Source organism: Lagopus leucura, unplaced genomic scaffold, assembly GCF_019238085.1.
Source record: "Lagopus leucura isolate 7727_CA_CO unplaced genomic scaffold, USGS_WTPT01 Super-Scaffold_100001, whole genome shotgun sequence".
Classification (NCBI taxonomy): Eukaryota; Metazoa; Chordata; class Aves; order Galliformes; family Phasianidae; genus Lagopus; species Lagopus leucura.
This window is the reverse complement of record NW_024962262.1, coordinates 49899207-49916503: the sequence shown is the minus strand read 5'-3', so window position 1 is coordinate 49916503 and position 17297 is coordinate 49899207. Positions and strand designations below refer to the sequence as shown.

Here is a 17297-nt window from a genome sequence, read left to right as displayed (position 1 = left end):
AGCCACTTCCTTGCTATGCTGCTAAAGGTGTAGCAGGAAAGACAAGAACAGGTGGGAAAAACAGCTTCAGTTATTGTCTGGCATAGCAGGAATATAGACACTCTTACTATCCTAAACTATCAGCTACTAAACTGCTTGAATTATTCTAGAGAAAATGTACCATATCTTTGGCAACTTCAAACTGAGGATGTCACATTCTCTGTGATGAGCTTGGCATTCTGGTCAGCTCATCTCTTCATCTTGTACTGGCCTCATGGTGCTCTGCAGGTTTGTGCAGGATTTCCACAGAAGCCTGTGTGATTTGTAGTTGTTTACTCTGTGCAGTTACACATCTTAGACATAATGAATGTGCTGCTCCCTTAAAATTTTCATGCTTTAGCATGTAAAAGAGTTGGAAAGCTTCACCTTTCAGTTTTATTTTTAATACGGAACAGTAACAAGTGATCATCTGGTCCTGTGAAAAGTGTTTTTATGTAATTGTTCTCCAGCTGGCAATGGTAAATTATAGGAGCACAGGATTCTCTTACATTAGAGTTATTGTGTTCTTTACTATTTTAGGAATTCACCAGATGCTGTGTAAAGACCAGAAAGCTCACTGAATTTAGTGCAGATTGTTAACGTAATTTATCTAAATGATGACACAGTGGGGCGAGTGAGGAGGATTTGCCGGGGAACATTTTATCAGTAAGGTTACATTATTAAAATGAGTTCAGTAATCCTTACTCTGAAAGCCATACGTTTTTAGATATCTGAATATTTTTCTGTAGTGCTATGAAGAGAAGCCATCAAAGGGCTTCTTAGATGTTTGGTTCAAGAGAGTGGTAAGGTGCTGGAACAGGCTGTCCGGAGTAGTTGTGGAGGTTGAACACCCTGGAGGTGTTTAAGGCCAGGTTGGATGGGGCCCTGGGCAGCCTAGTATTAGCCTAATTAGGTTAATACTAGCGTGGGGCCCCAGGTCTAGTATTAAATGGGGAGGTTGGTGGCCCTGCCTGTGGCAGGGGGTTGGAGACTCGTGATCCTTGAGGTTGCTTCCAACCCAAGCCATTCTATGGTCCTATGTGTTTCTGGAGCAGATTTTGTAACTAGATGCACCTGTGTTAGCAAGGATTCCTTACTAGTTCTGAATTTTTACAGAAGTATATATTTTATTCTTGACTCCAGTGCATTTTGGAATTGAGAATATCAGAATGGAATTGTAAGGAAATTTCTATGTACACAGCAAGTAACAGGTGGTATTTCTTACATGATGGGTGCTACAAATTCCACAGTGATATTACCATGAGATGTTATTCTGTGTGCTGCACAGCCAGTAGATGCACTCTGTGACAATTTTTGAGTCTTTTAACTGTTAAACTGTTCAATTGCTACATGTGTGGGTAATGGAGGAATGTGGAACAGCTGTGTATTTATTTTTGCTGTCTTTCTGAGTATTTGAACTACTCGGAATATTCAGGTAAGCACTTTGTATTGATTAGATACCCAAGGAATGTGTGTGTGGTTTTTTGTTTTTTCTTTTTCTAACTGGATTTTTTGTTTGGTTGGTTTTAAGCAATTGTTGGTGTTTATTTAGGTCAGGGCAGAGGCATGGTGGCTCCCTGTGCATGCAAATACTTAGGCGTGTATGGGATTGTAATAGTTACACACTTGCTGTGCAGAATTTTTGCATAAGCACAGAACTTGTTTGTGAACCACTGATGATATTTCTAGTTTTGATCTCAAGGGGCTCACTCATTCTCATATATTTCTACATGGGTTAAATCATTTGGTCTATGTTAATGTGTATTCATGTTCAGCGTAGACAGTTGTGTCCGCATTCTTTACTGTATCCAAAGTTTTCTTAGCAGTATCTTCATTATCAAAACAGAAGACCATAGGTATAACTTATTCTGGCTGAGCTGGGAGCAGAGCTGGAGACAGGACGGAGCTATTGGCCTTGAACGTGAGCAGGAGTGTTTGACATTACAATCCCCTTACACCACTGAAATGTGTGTAGGGTTAGCAAAATGAATGTCAGCTGAAATTTGGCAGCGTTGGCTGGGTGCAGGAAAGACTAATGCAGGTATAAGAAATAGTCTGTTCTGGGCGTTCAGAACTAACATTACATGTGAATGACTGGTAGAATTGTAGGATATCCCAAGGTGGAAGGGTGCCCCAGGGATCATCAAGTCCAGCCCCTGGCTCCACATAGGACCAGTCCAAAAATCAAACCCTGTCTCTGAGAGCAGTGTCCAAACACTCCTCGAATTCCAGCAGCACTGGGGCAGTGCCCACAGCCCTGTGCATCCCGTTCCCCGCCCACCGCCCTGTGGTGCAGCCCCTTTCCCTGACCCCCAGCTGCCCTCCCCTGACAGCTCCATGCCGTTCCCTCGGGCCCTGTCGCTGTCACACAGAGCAGAGCTCAGCGCTGCCCCTCCGCTCCCTGTGAGGAGCTGCAGCCGCCATTAGGCCTCCCCTCAGCTCCTCTGCGCTGAGCACAACCTCAGCTGCTTGTCATACACCTTGTCCTACAGATCCTTCACCATCTTTGTAGTCCTCCTTTGGACACTCTTTTAACAGGTTTATGTCCTTTCTCTGTGACGGTGGCTGCCCTTGCCTGGCTGTCAGTGCTGTGCTTGCAGCACCTCCAGAGCATTGTTGGCAAGAGTACCTGATTATAAAGTGCCTGGTTCTGTAGACCAGAGTTTAATAGTCAGCTTTCTGCCTTAAACAACGCTTACGGAACTTTTTCACACTTGTATGTCTTCTGCATTTTGTATGTGCTGAGTTATTTAGTGAAAAAAACCTCAGCCCTTTGGAAAATACTTCTCAGTATAAAGATGATGGTTTCTATCTGTGTTGGTGTGCAAATAGACACCAGTTTGCACTGTGCCGCATCTTGTTATCAGCTGAATTATTAATTCAAATCTTTGCCCACCACCCTTACCCTTTTTTGGAAGCAAACCTGTAGTGTTTCCCTTACATTCTGAAGAGTTTATCAGTGCATTTCATGATTCACCCTGACTTCAAACAACAGAGAAGTGCTGTCATCTTCATGGTTTATTTAAGATTGGTGTCAGACAAACACTTGTCAGCTGTAGGAGGTGCTGTGCAGGGATGGAGAACACGTTGCCAACTTAATGCAACAAAGATGCCTTCTGAGGTGGTTTTTTCTGGAGAAGAAATACTCCCCTTTTTTTTGGCACACCTTTCTCCATATTTCACTTGTCCTGGGAGAAAAAAGTAAAGCAGCCTGATGCTTAGGTGTGCTCATCTATTTTTCCAGCAAGACGAGGGTTGAGGTTTTTCACAAGCTGTGGGAGTTGTGGTCAAAACAGAGCAGCTGCTGAGCCACACTGCCTGCTGGGATGCATGTTGGCCCAGTGGCTGCCCACCCTGTACCTCTGCTGGCATAGCCAGGCTGTGTCAGTGGGGCAGGCTGTACGTGGATGTCTGTGCCAGTGGCTGCTTAAAATACCTGCAGGCACAGTGAGTGCATCCTTCTTTCAGAAAGACCATGTTACACAGCGATGCAAAGATTTACTACATTTTTTAGGGAATGTAAAGAGATTTCAAGCAGGGTGACTTTTACACATAAACGAGACAAGATGTATCATTTTGCAAAGGTGAACAGGTTTCTGTCTGAGGACTTTGCTTGATACTTTGCCATGAAGTCCAACGCAGAGTGAGATGAGGAGCAGATTTGGTTGTTACAAACAGGAAATGCATTTCAGCACGTTTTTACTTCCTTGCCCCTTGGCTGTACAAAACTTTGAGTGTGGTTGGAAGCTGGCAGCTGCTGGATGAGTTCTGTTGTCAAAAAAGGAGGAAGGACCAGGAGCTGCTTCTCTGAACTGCATTGCCCCTGCGGGAAGTCACTTGCCTGCAGTGCGGAAAGGAGCCTCTGGTGGGAGCCACAGAGTGCCAAGTAAGGTTATCCTGGAGCATCTCTTAGGCTGTATGGAATTGTCCTTGCAGAGGTGCTATACTGTGTGTGTCCAGTCGAGTGGAGATTTCTGAGAGATGAAAGGACACCATGAAAACCCAATAAGTGTAGCTGATGTGCTGTGACTGAGCCGTTGCTGAGAGTGGGCACTATTGAGAGCGAGTGAGAAGTGGTCAGAATTGGGCAGTGACACGTGTACCAGCAAGCTGTCATGCTCAGGGCGTGTGCTTCAATATGGCAAACTGAGCTCTCATGTGGAAACTTCTATTCTTGTTTGTATTTCTTAGAAAAAAAAAAAAAGGGAAAAAAAGAAAAAAAAATTAACTTGGTCACTGTTTATGTTTGTTTTTATGTCTGTTTGCTCATTTCTATGAAAGGAAAGCAACCAAATCTGTCCCCAGATGCAAGCCAATGGCTTGCTCCATGCTTCTTTTTTAACTAGCAAACTTCTGGGGAACCTCAGCTTTCACCCAGGGCATCAGTGGCTGTGTAGGGCACTGGAAAGAGCCACAAAGGTAGCAGGCACAGATGGGAGTACAGCTCTGCCGTGACCTATGGTTCCCAACTGACAGCAGGGCACTGTCCTGCTGCTGGCGCTCGTTCCCGGCTGCTGGAGACTGGCTGGCCAGGCTCCCTGCAGACTGCAGGATTCTCAATGATGGTGGCCAGCTGGATGCCATCTGGCTGCCTCTCCTGTCTGTCCTGCAGCACTTGGCTCTGCCTGCTGCGCTCCTCCAAGTCATGTGCCTCCCTCTGGGAGGCCCCGACTTGGCCCTGTGACCGCTCACGCCTAGCACGGCACAGCAGGTGCAGGCAGCCGTAGAGGAGGATTGCGGCAATGATGAGCAGCAGGAGGCTGCTGGCCAGCCAGATGCCCAATGCCAGCTCCTTCTTGGTGGTGTTAGCAGATGCCGGGTCTTGTTCCAGCGTGTTGAACACCTGACACTGGTCGCTGGAAGGGCTGGCAGACTGGCAGGTGACGCACAGGAGGTACGTGGTCAGCGGGGTGAGGTTTTCCACCACGAATGAGGAGCGGCTGGCAGGCACCCTCTCCTCCTTCTGGAAACTCTTCCTGGAGTAGCTGGACAGCACGCTGTTCCAGTTGGGGTGATACATGACACTGTAAAAGCTGTCGGCACAGCTGGCCATTCTGGGCCAAATCACCATCGCTGTGTTCCCTGTGATGTTCTGGACAGTTATTCCCATTGCGGTGTTGCTGTGATGTATTGGCTTTGCCAGCAGTGATCCCCCTTCCCAAAGGAATTATTGCTTCCCAGAATGGCAGCTGAGATGCTGCAGCACAGGGGATGCTGTGGGGATCATAGCACTCTGTAATTCAAAGAAGGAATTTGTTAGGAAACAATGCTCTTAGTTTTAAACTACATAGTTCTTCGCCAGGTTAAAGGCTAAATATGTGCCTGTATTATTTCAGCCATTGCTGCTGCCTGTCCACGTGACCAGCTGCATCTTGTCTCTGAGAGATGGTGTGTTCTACTGGGTTTGGCTCTGGGGAGCCACTTTCTTCCAAAGGGATTTTCATTTTACTGTGCCCTCATAACACGGAGCCAAGGGGTAATAGCCCTCAGTATCCCATTCAGAATTTGCCTGCTCTCTTTTAGGCGCATAAATGTGATACAGTCTTTAGAATCAAGTCTGTGGGTATTTTGGCCAGAGGAGTTTGTATTCAGGTGACATGAGGTAAAATAAAAACTTCTCAAGATTGAAAACATCCTTTACAGTTGTGAAAGATGCAGCCATCCAACAGGGAAAAAGTGAATGATCAGAAGTTTAAACTAATGCATTAATACATCTCTTCTCTGGAACAGTACTGGAGTAATCTGGTTAGTAAACCAAGCATTTCTGTTAGGAAAAAAATCTTTGTACATAGCTTAATCTTATGTTAAGGGACACTGTTACGAAAAAGTAATGTTGAACCTTAAATCAAACTGAAATTCTTGTCTGAATTGGCATTAGACTGAAGACAGCCAGATGAACCACCCAACTAATGAATTGCTTACCTGTTGCAGTTACTTCTTGCCTGATGAGTGTGTTGATAAGTGGGGTTTGGGTTGGTTTTGTATGTATTGTTTTTTGTTTTGTTTTAAGAAATGCAGCATTTGTTTTTCTCTCTGAGTATCTAGCATTTTATTCTACTTATATGGTGATTTCTGTTATCCAATTCGTGAGCAACTGATTTTCTTACTTGGCAAGGGATGGTAAGAGTGGCAATTGAGTGATAAATTCCTCCGCCACCCACAAGTCTTTGATTTCTTCCAGTCATGGCTAACTGAAAACAAAACAGCATGCAGAGCTGTCACCAGCCAGTATTTTTGTCTCCCATCGTGTTTTACATTAACTGCATGTTCCCTGCTGTTCTCCTTTCCTGCTGGTGAGTTTGCACCTCTCTATCCGCAGCTAAGGCAGCTGCTGTGATGGCCGCACACTGTTGCCATCAGTCGCGGTGCTTAGCCCTGGTGCACTCCAGAAGAGCTTTCTCAAGCTGGGTTTAGTTGCTGAAATACAGCTTTTATCATTGTAGTGCTTTTTTATTTTATTTTATTTTTTTAATTGCTAATATTCTTTCCTATGCAAAGTCTGGTCAGGAAGGGCGGTGATGCAGTGGCACAGGCTGCCCAGGGAGGTGGTGCAGTCACCGTCCCTGAAGGTGTTCCAGAACCGTGTGGATGTGGCACTGAGGGATGTAGTCAGTGGGCATGGTGGGGATGGGCTGATGGTTGGACTGGGGGATCATAGAGGTCTTCTCCAGCCTTAATGTTTCTGTGATGGCATGGTGCTGCCTTCCTGATCAAGTTAAGTGCACTCTTTTCAGTACAGCAGCCGGATAAAGGAACTGAGTTTTCTATCAGATAAGCTTAACAGAGAGACACATTTTGACATGTAACTGACTTCTGAGCATTGGTAGGAGCAGACCTTTTCCTTGTTCAATTGTCTCCTTTCTAGCTGGTGAATCCCAATTATTTAAAAATGTAATTATTTTTTATAGAACACTTCCTAATACTGTCTAGAAACATTTATTCATCACAGCATTTTTTAAGTAGAGTATTTGGTGCTTTACTAAATAACAATAATACTATTTTTTTCTGTCGTTATAACACATCATTTGTTATAAGATGCGTAATTAGGACAAGTAAATGTTTGGAAAGCACATCTGGTGTTTTTGAAGTCAGTACTTACCATTGCCTCCTGGGAGAAATGTCAGACCAGGACTGTCGGGTGGTGATGCCGAGGAAATGAATGAACAGGCACCAAACGTTCTGCATCGTTTTCATCAGGAGCTACTGGAGCTTCATGCTCTCTGTTGCCAGTTTGCTTTCTCTTCCCTTCAGATTCCTGGGACTGAGTTCTCACTGCTCGCTCCTGTCTTTTTCCTCACGGCACTGCTGGTGCATGGTTTCTTTGTCTCTTCTACTTAAATTCAGGCAGGGCCACATCTTGTCTAAAGGTGCTGTTGCCTTGGTTTTCAAAGAACATAGAGGAAAAAAATCATGTCCTTTCCCCTCTCTCCCTTGCTTGCCTCACATTGGGCAGCACGCTGCCTGCACATCCCTGTTACATGCTCCTGTGCCTGTACTGGTGGTGCTGTGAGTGATTTATGTTAGCTCTTGGATGACATCAGCAACCAGCAACTCTTTTTTTTGTTGTTGTTTTGTTCACTTTCAGGAGGGGAGGGAGCAAGGCGTAGCTGAACAAACGTAAGCTCCCTCTCTCTACCTTCCCCTCCCTCTGTGTTAGTGGCATTTTCCCTCGGTGTTTTATGGTTTAGTGCACCATGGGGGGAAAGCAGCAATGCTGTGTGATGGGGTTTTCTAAATCCTCGGTCCTGCTTCACTTACTGCTGGATCCTGTGCTTACAGGTAGATTATGTCAGGTGCTTCTCTGCAAAGGTTACTTGGAAAACGGTGTATTATTAGATTGGCAGACTTACTGGTATGCATTGGTGAGTTATTTATAATGAAACCGTGTTTTTAGGGCTTGCCTTTCTGTGACAGATTTCTGCTGTATGAAGGGAGCTCCCTTCTAACCAGCATACGAGAGAGCTGGTGGCAGTGGGATGCTTTAAGCCAGTGAAGGAAAATTCTCTTTGTGCTGTGGCTGAAATACTTTGGACGTGTTTAATGTGTAGATTTACCTGATTGGGAACATCAGGAGAAAGAAAAGGAGTCTTTCCTTTTTGGGATGACTCTATAAAATGTTTCATATGTTGGGACATTTGTCTGCACACTTAATGTTTTACCAGTTCTCATCCTCTTCAGTGTCCCAGATCCTCTCAGTGTGAGCAGAAATCTGCACAGATAGGTTTGTTGTACATGAGGGACTGCAGCTTCGTGCTGTTCAGTCGCTGAGAGTTTGGAATTAACATTGTCTTCACAGGGTGGCAGAAGACACGTCGGCTGTCAGCCATGGCAGGGCCGCCTCTAGTGAGTTGCTCAGGGCTGCAGCCTTGAACATCTTCAAGGACAGAGACTGCACAGCCTCCCTGTTTGACCACTCTTCCAGTAATAATGTGTTTAACTGGAGTTTCCTGTTTGTGCCCTGTTGTCCTGGTGCTGAGCACGTCTGAGCTGAGTCCAGCTCCCTTACTTCCCCACCAAGTACATTTACACATGGACAGGATCCGCCTTCTCTCCAGGCTGGCAAACCTAGCTCCATCTTTCCTTGTAGAACAGATGCTGTAGCCCTTAATTCTCTTTGTGGTCCTCTGCTGCACCCCAGGTGAAGTTGGCCAACTCCCGTTTGATCCATAGCTTTAGCAAACATTTTCTAAATCCCTATCCAGCATCCGTTTGTATATTTCTGCTTACTCTTTGATGTAGCCAAGGCCCTGATCTCCACTACCAGTACAGGCTGTGGAATGTAAGGATAGAGCACAGCCTTGCTGAAAAGCATGGGATACTGGTGGATGGGAAGCTGGACGTAAGTCAGCACAGAAAGCCGACCAAATTGTGGGCTGCATCAGAAGAAGAGTGACTGGCAGGGTGAGGGAGGTGATCCTGCCTCTCTGCTCTGAGCTGGGGAGGCCTCATCTGGAGTACCACATCCTGATGTGGAATCCTCGGTACAGGATAGACATGGAGCTGTTGGAGCGTGTCCAGAGGACTGCAAAAATGACCCAAGGATGGAACACCTCTCCTCCAAGAACAGGCTGAGAGAGCTGGGGCTGTTCAGCCTGGTGAGCTGAGCACAGCCTTTCAGTATCTAAAGGGGGGCTTGAGAAAGAAAAGGGCAGACTCTTTAGGAGGGTCTGTGGTGACAGGACAAGAGGAAATGGTTTCAAACCAAAAGCTGGGATATTTAGGTTTGATATAAGGAAGTTTTTTGCAGTAAGAGTTATGAGATACTGACACAGGTTGCCCAGATAGGTGGTGGATGCCCCATCCGTGGAGGCACTCAGGGTCAGACTGGTCAGGGCTCTGAGTGACCTGATGTAGCTGTAGGTGTGTCTCTGTTCATTGCAGGGGAGTTGGACTAGGTGACCTTTAAGAGTCCCTTCTAACTTGATCCTGTGTTTCTTTATAAACTCCAAAAGAATTTTTGTGAGGGTGCATCCCAGACTTGGATTTGCTTTAATCTTGTGTGCATCTAGGGGGGGTTGCAGAAAAGAGATCCTTATTAATTAGCTAGAGAGAGCAGTAACTGCAAAAGGCTGTTTTCTGTAAGGGGGTCCTCTTACAGAGGTTTACAACACCTATTGTGAGCTGAAAATTGAAGTCACTTCTTTTAAGATGTGTTGTACATAAAATGGACTGCGTAGGAATAGAAATTGTGCTTCAAATTCATGCACCCATCATCCTTTTCTACTTGTGTAAACAGAAAAATACATGAGGTAATGTTTGTGACTTTATAAATGTCAAGTGAAAAATGTCTGGTGAGTAAATACTTTTTTGTTCTTTTTACTTCTTATGAGCTTTTCTTGCTTAGCAAGAGAGTTCCTGCCTTCCAAAAATGAAGCTTTATATTTTAACTTTCTGGATAGAGAGTGAGATACAAGATTTACGTTGTTCTTAATACTCTACAAAGTGGTGTTTAAATGAGATTATTTGTAAGATGCAGTCAGCTTAGATTTTTCATTTAATACAATCTGTTTTTCCTCATTTCAGGCATTGAATCTGGCATATTCAAGCATCTACAGCAACTATAGGAATTTTGTTGGCCCCCCTCACTTTAAAGTCATCTGTAGGCTTCTTGGCTATCAGGGGATTGCTGTGGTGATGGAGGAACTGCTGAAAGTCGTCAAGAGCCTGGTATGCCATTGTCTGTCAGTTTTGCTATTCCAAATAGCTTCTGGTAGGAAATATCTTAAGAAAAATAAAATGGAAGTAGGATGTCTAAGGAAACTAAGATTTCAGCTTAAATTAAAATGTTACACCCACTGAAATTCAGTACAAGCTGTATTTGGGAATGCCTGGTGTCTCGTGAAAGCAATAGAAGATATACCTTGGGAAGCTGAGCAGTGTTTTGAAAATCTTGAATTCTGCTTTGGGGATTAATTCAATTTGTGGAGATCTATGCTGCTGGGTCCTAGATAAACTCTGGAAAAGTATAAATGTTTCCATTGAGTTGGTTGAAACTAAAAAATGTACCATAAATTTACTCTCTCAGAATGCTTTAAAGCAGCTGGAGTGTGCTTTCTGCCTTCTGTGACTTCAGGGCTTTGATTAATAATGTCACTGATGGATGAGCCTTAATCACAAGGAGGGCTTAATCTCAGTGCTTTTATCTAGAAGTGGGTAGCATCAGGCCTATTCAGAGGAGTGCTCAGACCATCAGATGTTGGAGGAGTTACCCATACAGCCTATGGATACTAGTACTGGAAACAACCTTTTTTGGAACTAGGAGTTGAGAGGCTGTTTGTTTACTGTATGAACACCTTTGCATACAATCATAATGTGTTGCTAGTAAGTTTAAGCTACAGGAGTGTTTTTTCCCTCTCCAGCTCATGTTTCTGTAAGGAGCATGCTGCCAACTTAGTCCAAATGTAACAGGTGCATAGCTGTACTATTCATAAGCTCACTTCAGGCAGTTGACAAATTGTTTATTGTCATTCCAACAATGTTCTAAGTATGTTTTTGAAATGTCTGAAAAGATGGAGCCTGTTTGAAGGAATGCTGGGGGTAAAGTGTAGATAGTGATAGGGCCGGGGGGAATGGTTTTAAACAGAGACAGGGAAGGTTTAGTTTGGATATTAGGAGGAAGTTTTTCACACAGAGGGTGGTGACACACAGGAACAGGTTGCCCAAGGAGGCTGTGGATGCCCCATCCCTGGAGGCATTCAAGGCCAGGCTGGATGTGGCTCTGGGCAGCCTGGTCTGGTGGTTGGCGACCTCACACATAGCAGGGGGGTTGAAACCAGGTGATCGTTGTGGTCCTTTTCAACCCAGGCCATCTACAATTCTGTGATTCTATATGATTCTATGGTATAATCTTCAGGGAAAGATGGAAACGTAATTTTCATGCTTTGGAGCTGAGTGTTGGTTAACTGTTTTGAGGGGGATTATTTTTACTTTTTGCAGATCACCTCAATTTATTAAAGGCAGCATAGAACAAGTAAGCATTAGTAAAGGTGGCTGAAAAGCCTCAAGGTGGGGGGATGCGTGATCTGAATGCTCAGATGTTGGGAGATAGGTGTCTATGGCAGGAAGGTATGACTATGGACTGGAGCTGTGTCTTAACTGGTGTGCCTAGAATAGCCAGTTGAAGCTGTTAGAGACATGCCTCATACTAAGCATACTAAGCATTATTCTTTTGCTGCTTTTGAAAACATTCTGATGAACTTGTTTACTAACATCAAAAAGTTGGTTGGACAGTCAAGGCTGGCTATAAGAAAAGTTGGTGATTTCCTGTACTTTTTTTTTCCTTCCTGGCTTTAGCTGTCGAGCTATTCTTCCTGTAGCAAAAAGCAGCTAATACCATGTGAAGGAAAATGCAGCTGTACTCATTTGAAAGAGTGACCTTTTTTGAAGATGATGGCTGGCACAGGGCTAAATTCAAGACCACGTTCAGTCTGTATGTGGCTTGAACACAATTTTTGTTTTTCTCTAGTAACACATTAACAAGTGCCTCTTTTCTCTTAGTTACAAGGGACAATTCTTCAGTATGTCAAGACCCTGATGGAGGTGATGCCTAAGATCTGTAGGTTGCCAAGACACGAGTATGGTTCTCCAGGTTAGTTCACTTTTGATGTTACTATAAACTTAATAAAATGATACTAATTACTGTCTTCTGGATTATTTGTACCTCTGTCTGTCTCTCCCTCTCTTCTCTGTCCCATTAAACAGAACTTAGTCATTTTTTTCATAGCAAGTATCGTTAAGGGCTGAGCTTTCTGAAAATACTTAATAAAGGATTAGATGGTGTTTTACAACTTCAGTCCTTAGGGAAAATGAAAGGATGGCAGTCTGTCTATAGATAGCTTTATGACACGATTACCTTGAGCTGGGATACTCACTATAGTTTCTCATTCTGCTCTTTATCTCAAGCACGTTGAGCTTTCCCTCTGCAAGTTAGCCCTTTGTACCAGTGCTGTTAAAATGTCTCATTTAGATAATCCTGACTCTCCAGGAAAGCCTTCATTTCCTCTTGCTTTGCCCTTATGAAATGTAAGGTAAAAGAAACGTTACTGCTGAGGGGCAGACTGGTCCTGACAGAGCAGTTGTGTCAGAAGGTTGTGCAGGGAGCACCTCGGCCTCTTAGCAGGAAGTATAACAGTTGGAGAAGAAACGTCTTTGAAAGTTACATGCCCCTGTGGGGAAATAATTGGCTAATTAGTATTTATCACATTGTTCTCTGAAATTTTGAAACTGCTTCCCCCTTCAAAATATTCCTCCTCCACAATATCTAATTAACACAAATTAATCTTTTAATCTTTCCATGTGCCACCCACCTTCTGAGCATATCTTTATTATTTCAGAGTTCTTCAGGTTTATTAAATGCCACTCCAAATGGAGTAAGGTTGTTTTTTCTGCTTCCCACAGCTTGCTTGACGCTCATTACCAATGTTAAACGAAATCGAGGACTCACTAAGTGTTTCCTTCCTGTTTTTCTCCCTGGAGCATAGAAATGGATGACTCATGGTACTTAGCAGCTTAAAAATAATCTTTCTGAGAATTTTAGCCACTCATTAAGTCCTGGCCACAATAGCATGTATTCTCAGATACAGAGTCTGCATCACTGAGGCTTGAGGTGAGCTGCAGGTGAGGTTAGGAAGCCTGTGTTCTCTGCCAGAAATCCTCAACTTTAAGAAGTATTAGGGACCTAAACAGAAACTTTCTCCTGAGATAAAAAGGCAATCTATCCTGTAAGAAAGGCAAAACATTACTTGTGCAGCTATTCACAGAGATTATCTACTCTTGCTGCAGGACCTAAACCTTTTAAAATCTTCTTAACATTCTGGTTTTCTAGAGAACGCTAACAACTTCGACCTCATAATTACTACTTGAAAAGAAATCCTCTATGATTGGATTCCTGCTGTCCTGAGATATCAGAGTTCTTCATGTTACGGTAGAAGACAGCAACTCGAATTGGAATGGATCTCAAAAAACCCACTTGATTCTGTCCCCTAAGCATGTCTGTGGCTGGTGCACAGGCTGATTTTGTCTCGATGGGTATTTTTCTGTGCTGAAATATTTCTAGCAAAGAACACTTGATAACTTCTTCCAAGAAGCGGCAGAGGCAGTCTTTGTAGCACAGTCACAGCTTTTCTGTGTGTTCTTACTGAAGCCACTAAACAAAAAACATGTGTGGAAACTCCGGGGGTTTTCATCTGACTGTAGCATAACTGAAGAATTGCACTGCTGCCTCTGGAGCCCTTCCATCATGAGCTGCCTGCCCTTGGAGCGTGTCTGATTGGTGACGGAAAATGTTCTCTGTGATGGCAACCTGCTGTAGATTTTAGCCCCAGTCTGGCATGCCAAGAGGAATTGTCATAGTATGGAAAGAAAAGGCTCAACCCACGTTTGATTCAAAAACTGTCCTCTCTTCTCTGCTAAAATCTCTGTATGGTTTCTGCCACTTGTTCACCTTATTCACTTGGCTCACACTGAAAATGCAAGCAAGTGCATGCCAACTGCTGTCTCTTGCCTTCTCTGCCTCTGGCAGCCTGCTGCAGAAGCAGTGTTCAGTAGTTGTAGTAGTAAGTTTGCATCTTACAGAACATGTTTGTATGCTGCTTTTCATCCCTAACTCATTTAATCACTTCTTTGTACCTACCGCTGCCTACACATAAAGACCAAAGCTATGACTCCAATTTATGGATTAGGTACACAGACTCTCATCTGCCTTGATGTAACATTAGTTCATCAATTTAGAATTAACTTCCTGAGTCCATTCTCCACGAGCAAAGCAATTTAAGTTTGCTCAGTAAGTCTCCAGCTATTTCATGTGCTCCAAACTTTGATGGAGAGCTTTATTTGAACTCCGCTGATTGCAGTTCTGGGAGCTCTACGTGATCAGCCCTCTGGACCTGTGGATTTCTGAAGAGGTTTATTCTTGCTAAAAGGAGCAGAGTACAGACAGTGGCATTAGAATTGTTCAGGACTCCTGCTCACCAATGGATTTGTTTCCATAGAAACAATCTTACAGCAGTGGGGAACTGGCTCATCTTGTAGTCATAAAAATATTTGTCTAAAAATACATCAAGTGTAAGGATTCTTGAAGGGACCTGTTAATGTCTCTGAAGCTCTTGAAAGGAATAATAGTTTGTAAAAGTCTGAACTTGACTTTTGATCTTGGAAGTAAAATTTTTCTTCTGGTGTTTTCCTAGAATTTAAATACAGCTTTCCTTCTTTTCATAAACAAGTATTTCATGTCCTGGCCACTCTGGAATGCCATTGGTTGTGGTAAGGAAAACAGCTCCTCAGCTCTGCTGTTTGATGAGGCTTAGAGGCCTGCTGTGAGGCAAACTGTGCGTTACAACATGTAAGAGGCAGTGACCTCTTGTGATCACGTGTTTGCCCTCCATGTGGGAGAAGCCCCCAGCTCTGTGGCTCCAGGTGGCTGCCAGCTGTGCTGCCATCTCTCCTTTGACCAGTTGTGCTGCTGGCTGCGCCTTTCTGCTCAACATAGCAACCCAGCAGGTAACTGTCTCCCCCTGTACCCCTGTACATCTTCTGGAGTATCTAATGAGGACTGGAGGGAGCCTTAGCTGGAAGAGAGCAGTAGTAGTGAAAGGGAAGGATAGCTTGGTGCATAGCAGAGAGGCTGCAGATGCTTCCAGGTATTCCTGGTATTTTGACTGAACTTGGATCAGTGGAAGGGTAGGTTAATTTTGCTGGGGGGCCATGTCTTGAATTCTCCTGGGGGAGAACGTGGAGGAAATTTATTCATAGATTTTTCTGAAACTTGTCCATCGGAAAAGAATGTTGGGACATGGGGAGATGCACAGCAGGAAAAGATAGGAGTGCTGTTGAAGGACTTGCAGAAAAACACAGGGGAGGCCATTTTCTGAGCTCCAATATCAGATAATTCAGCAAAGCCAAACTTTCAGAAGCTTTCCATATTGTATTTCCTTCTGTCTGATTTGGAATCAGAAAGGAAGCTGAGAAATGACACTGAAAGACTTCAGGAGGCAGTGGTGAGGGAAATGCCCTTCACGTGTCCGTACTTAATGAGAAAAAAAGGTAATCCTGGTTCTCTGTTGACAAAACACTGCAGAAGTGTACGTTATGTTTACATAAAACAAAATCCTAGATGATTTTGAAAGGACAGTGAGCAACACAATAGATACGAAGACCAATAGGATATTTATTTCTAGCAAAATAAGCAGTGCACAGGCTTTGTGATCAGAATTCCTTTTTCTTTTAAAGGAATGGTGTGACTGCTGAGATGCAAAACTAATTAACGATGTCTCTACTGAACTAAAGAAATAATCATAGACAGCACTTGAAGGTCTGTAGGGGAATCAGCATAAAGTTCATTATATCACCCGGTTTCTTGGGAACAATTTTGATGCTGCAGATTAGCAGACTTCACCTCACAGTTGTAAAGTCAGCACTGTGCAGAAAATAAGCCATATTGTGGGTAGATCCAGAGTTATTTTCAAGATCAGGTTTGTTGTTAGTCAGCACCTTAGGTCTATAATTAATAGCCAATAGATAATCTTTGAGGTACCAGGCTTGTTACAAGCTCTGGAACATGCTTGATTTGAGTCTCTAGGTGTGAACTGAAATTGTTTTATAGAAAATGAGAGAAGGTCAAAGTGAAGAAATCTGACCATGTGTCGATTTAGTCTGACTTCCTAAATTAATTAGTGGACAGCCTGCACAGCTGAAACTTGGCATCTGCTGTTTGAGCACAGTTGAGATGGAGCCTAATCCTTTACTAATCTCCTGTGCTTTACTAGATGTTTGATCTCAGCAGAAGCAAGGCTGCTATCTGTGTAAATCAGAAACTGGGATTATACGACCAATTATTACTGCTCCCAGCGTCATCCCATCTGCAGGAATAGGGAGGTTTAGTTAAAGTTGCTTTCTTGGAAAGAAGGAGCAAACGGATTAATTTGCGAAATACAAGATGTATGTTAACTCAGTTGCTTACAGCTCGCACCCACAGAGTTAGGAGAAGGATGGAGGCTGCATGCAATTAAAATGAAACTAAGACAGTTGGTCTTTCTGCAGGGCTTCATTATGCGCATGGAGTCTCATAGGAATGCCCTTCTGTGTGCTGTACACTACAAGTAGATGTAACCAGGAGCGCCATCGTTTAAATATTAATGGAAACTTGATAATGTTCTGCTGCCCCAGGTCTCCACTGTGGAGCAGATTGCACTTCCAGCATCATTTCTGTTCCGTCAGAAATTGCCTGTGTACTTCTGTGAACTTTCCTCTGCTTCACCCCTAAATCAAGCGCTGCATGTAAGGGAGGTAGTTGATACGGCTTTTGGAACAGCTGCGTAATAAATACGGAGTGTCAGGTTCTCAAAATAATGACACCATTTTGTTCATGAGTGCCTGTGTGTGGGTGTGTGCATTTGTGTATCTGCATATGGCCATGGGAGCTCTCAGGGAGGAAAGAAAAGTCTTTGTTAAGGACTTTGAAAGGAACTCGGTAACTTGGAGCAGTTGTAGAAGACAACGTGTAATTTTCATAGAATGAATCATAGAATGGTTTGGGTTAGAAGGGACCTTTAAGATCATCTACTTCAAGTCCTGTGCTATAGGCAGGGACAGCTCCCTCTAGACCAGGTTGCTCAAAGCCCCATCCAGCCTGGCCTTGAATGCAGGCCAGGGGGCAGGAGGGCCAGGGGCATTCATAACCTTGCTGGGCAACTTGTTCAGTGTCACACCACCCTCACCTCTCAGGCTTGTCGAGGCCCCTCTGGATAGCATCCTTTTCCTCTAGCGTGTCAGCTGCACCACTC

The 17297-nt window shown here is 43.9% G+C and overlaps 1 protein-coding gene across 2 annotated transcripts in view; it reads left to right on the top strand.

Annotated features, from left to right (window-relative positions):
* The window catches only part of CYFIP1 (cytoplasmic FMR1 interacting protein 1), a 68470-nt gene that overhangs the window by 38242 nt on the left and 12931 nt on the right, over positions 1–17297 (top strand). For both annotated transcript variants that reach the window (XM_042867928.1, XM_042867927.1), the window contains 2 exons: positions 10042–10185; positions 12016–12106. In XM_042867928.1, the coding sequence (XP_042723862.1) occupies positions 10042–10185; positions 12016–12106 (235 nt within the window). The remainder of the gene's footprint in view (positions 1–10041; positions 10186–12015; positions 12107–17297) is intronic.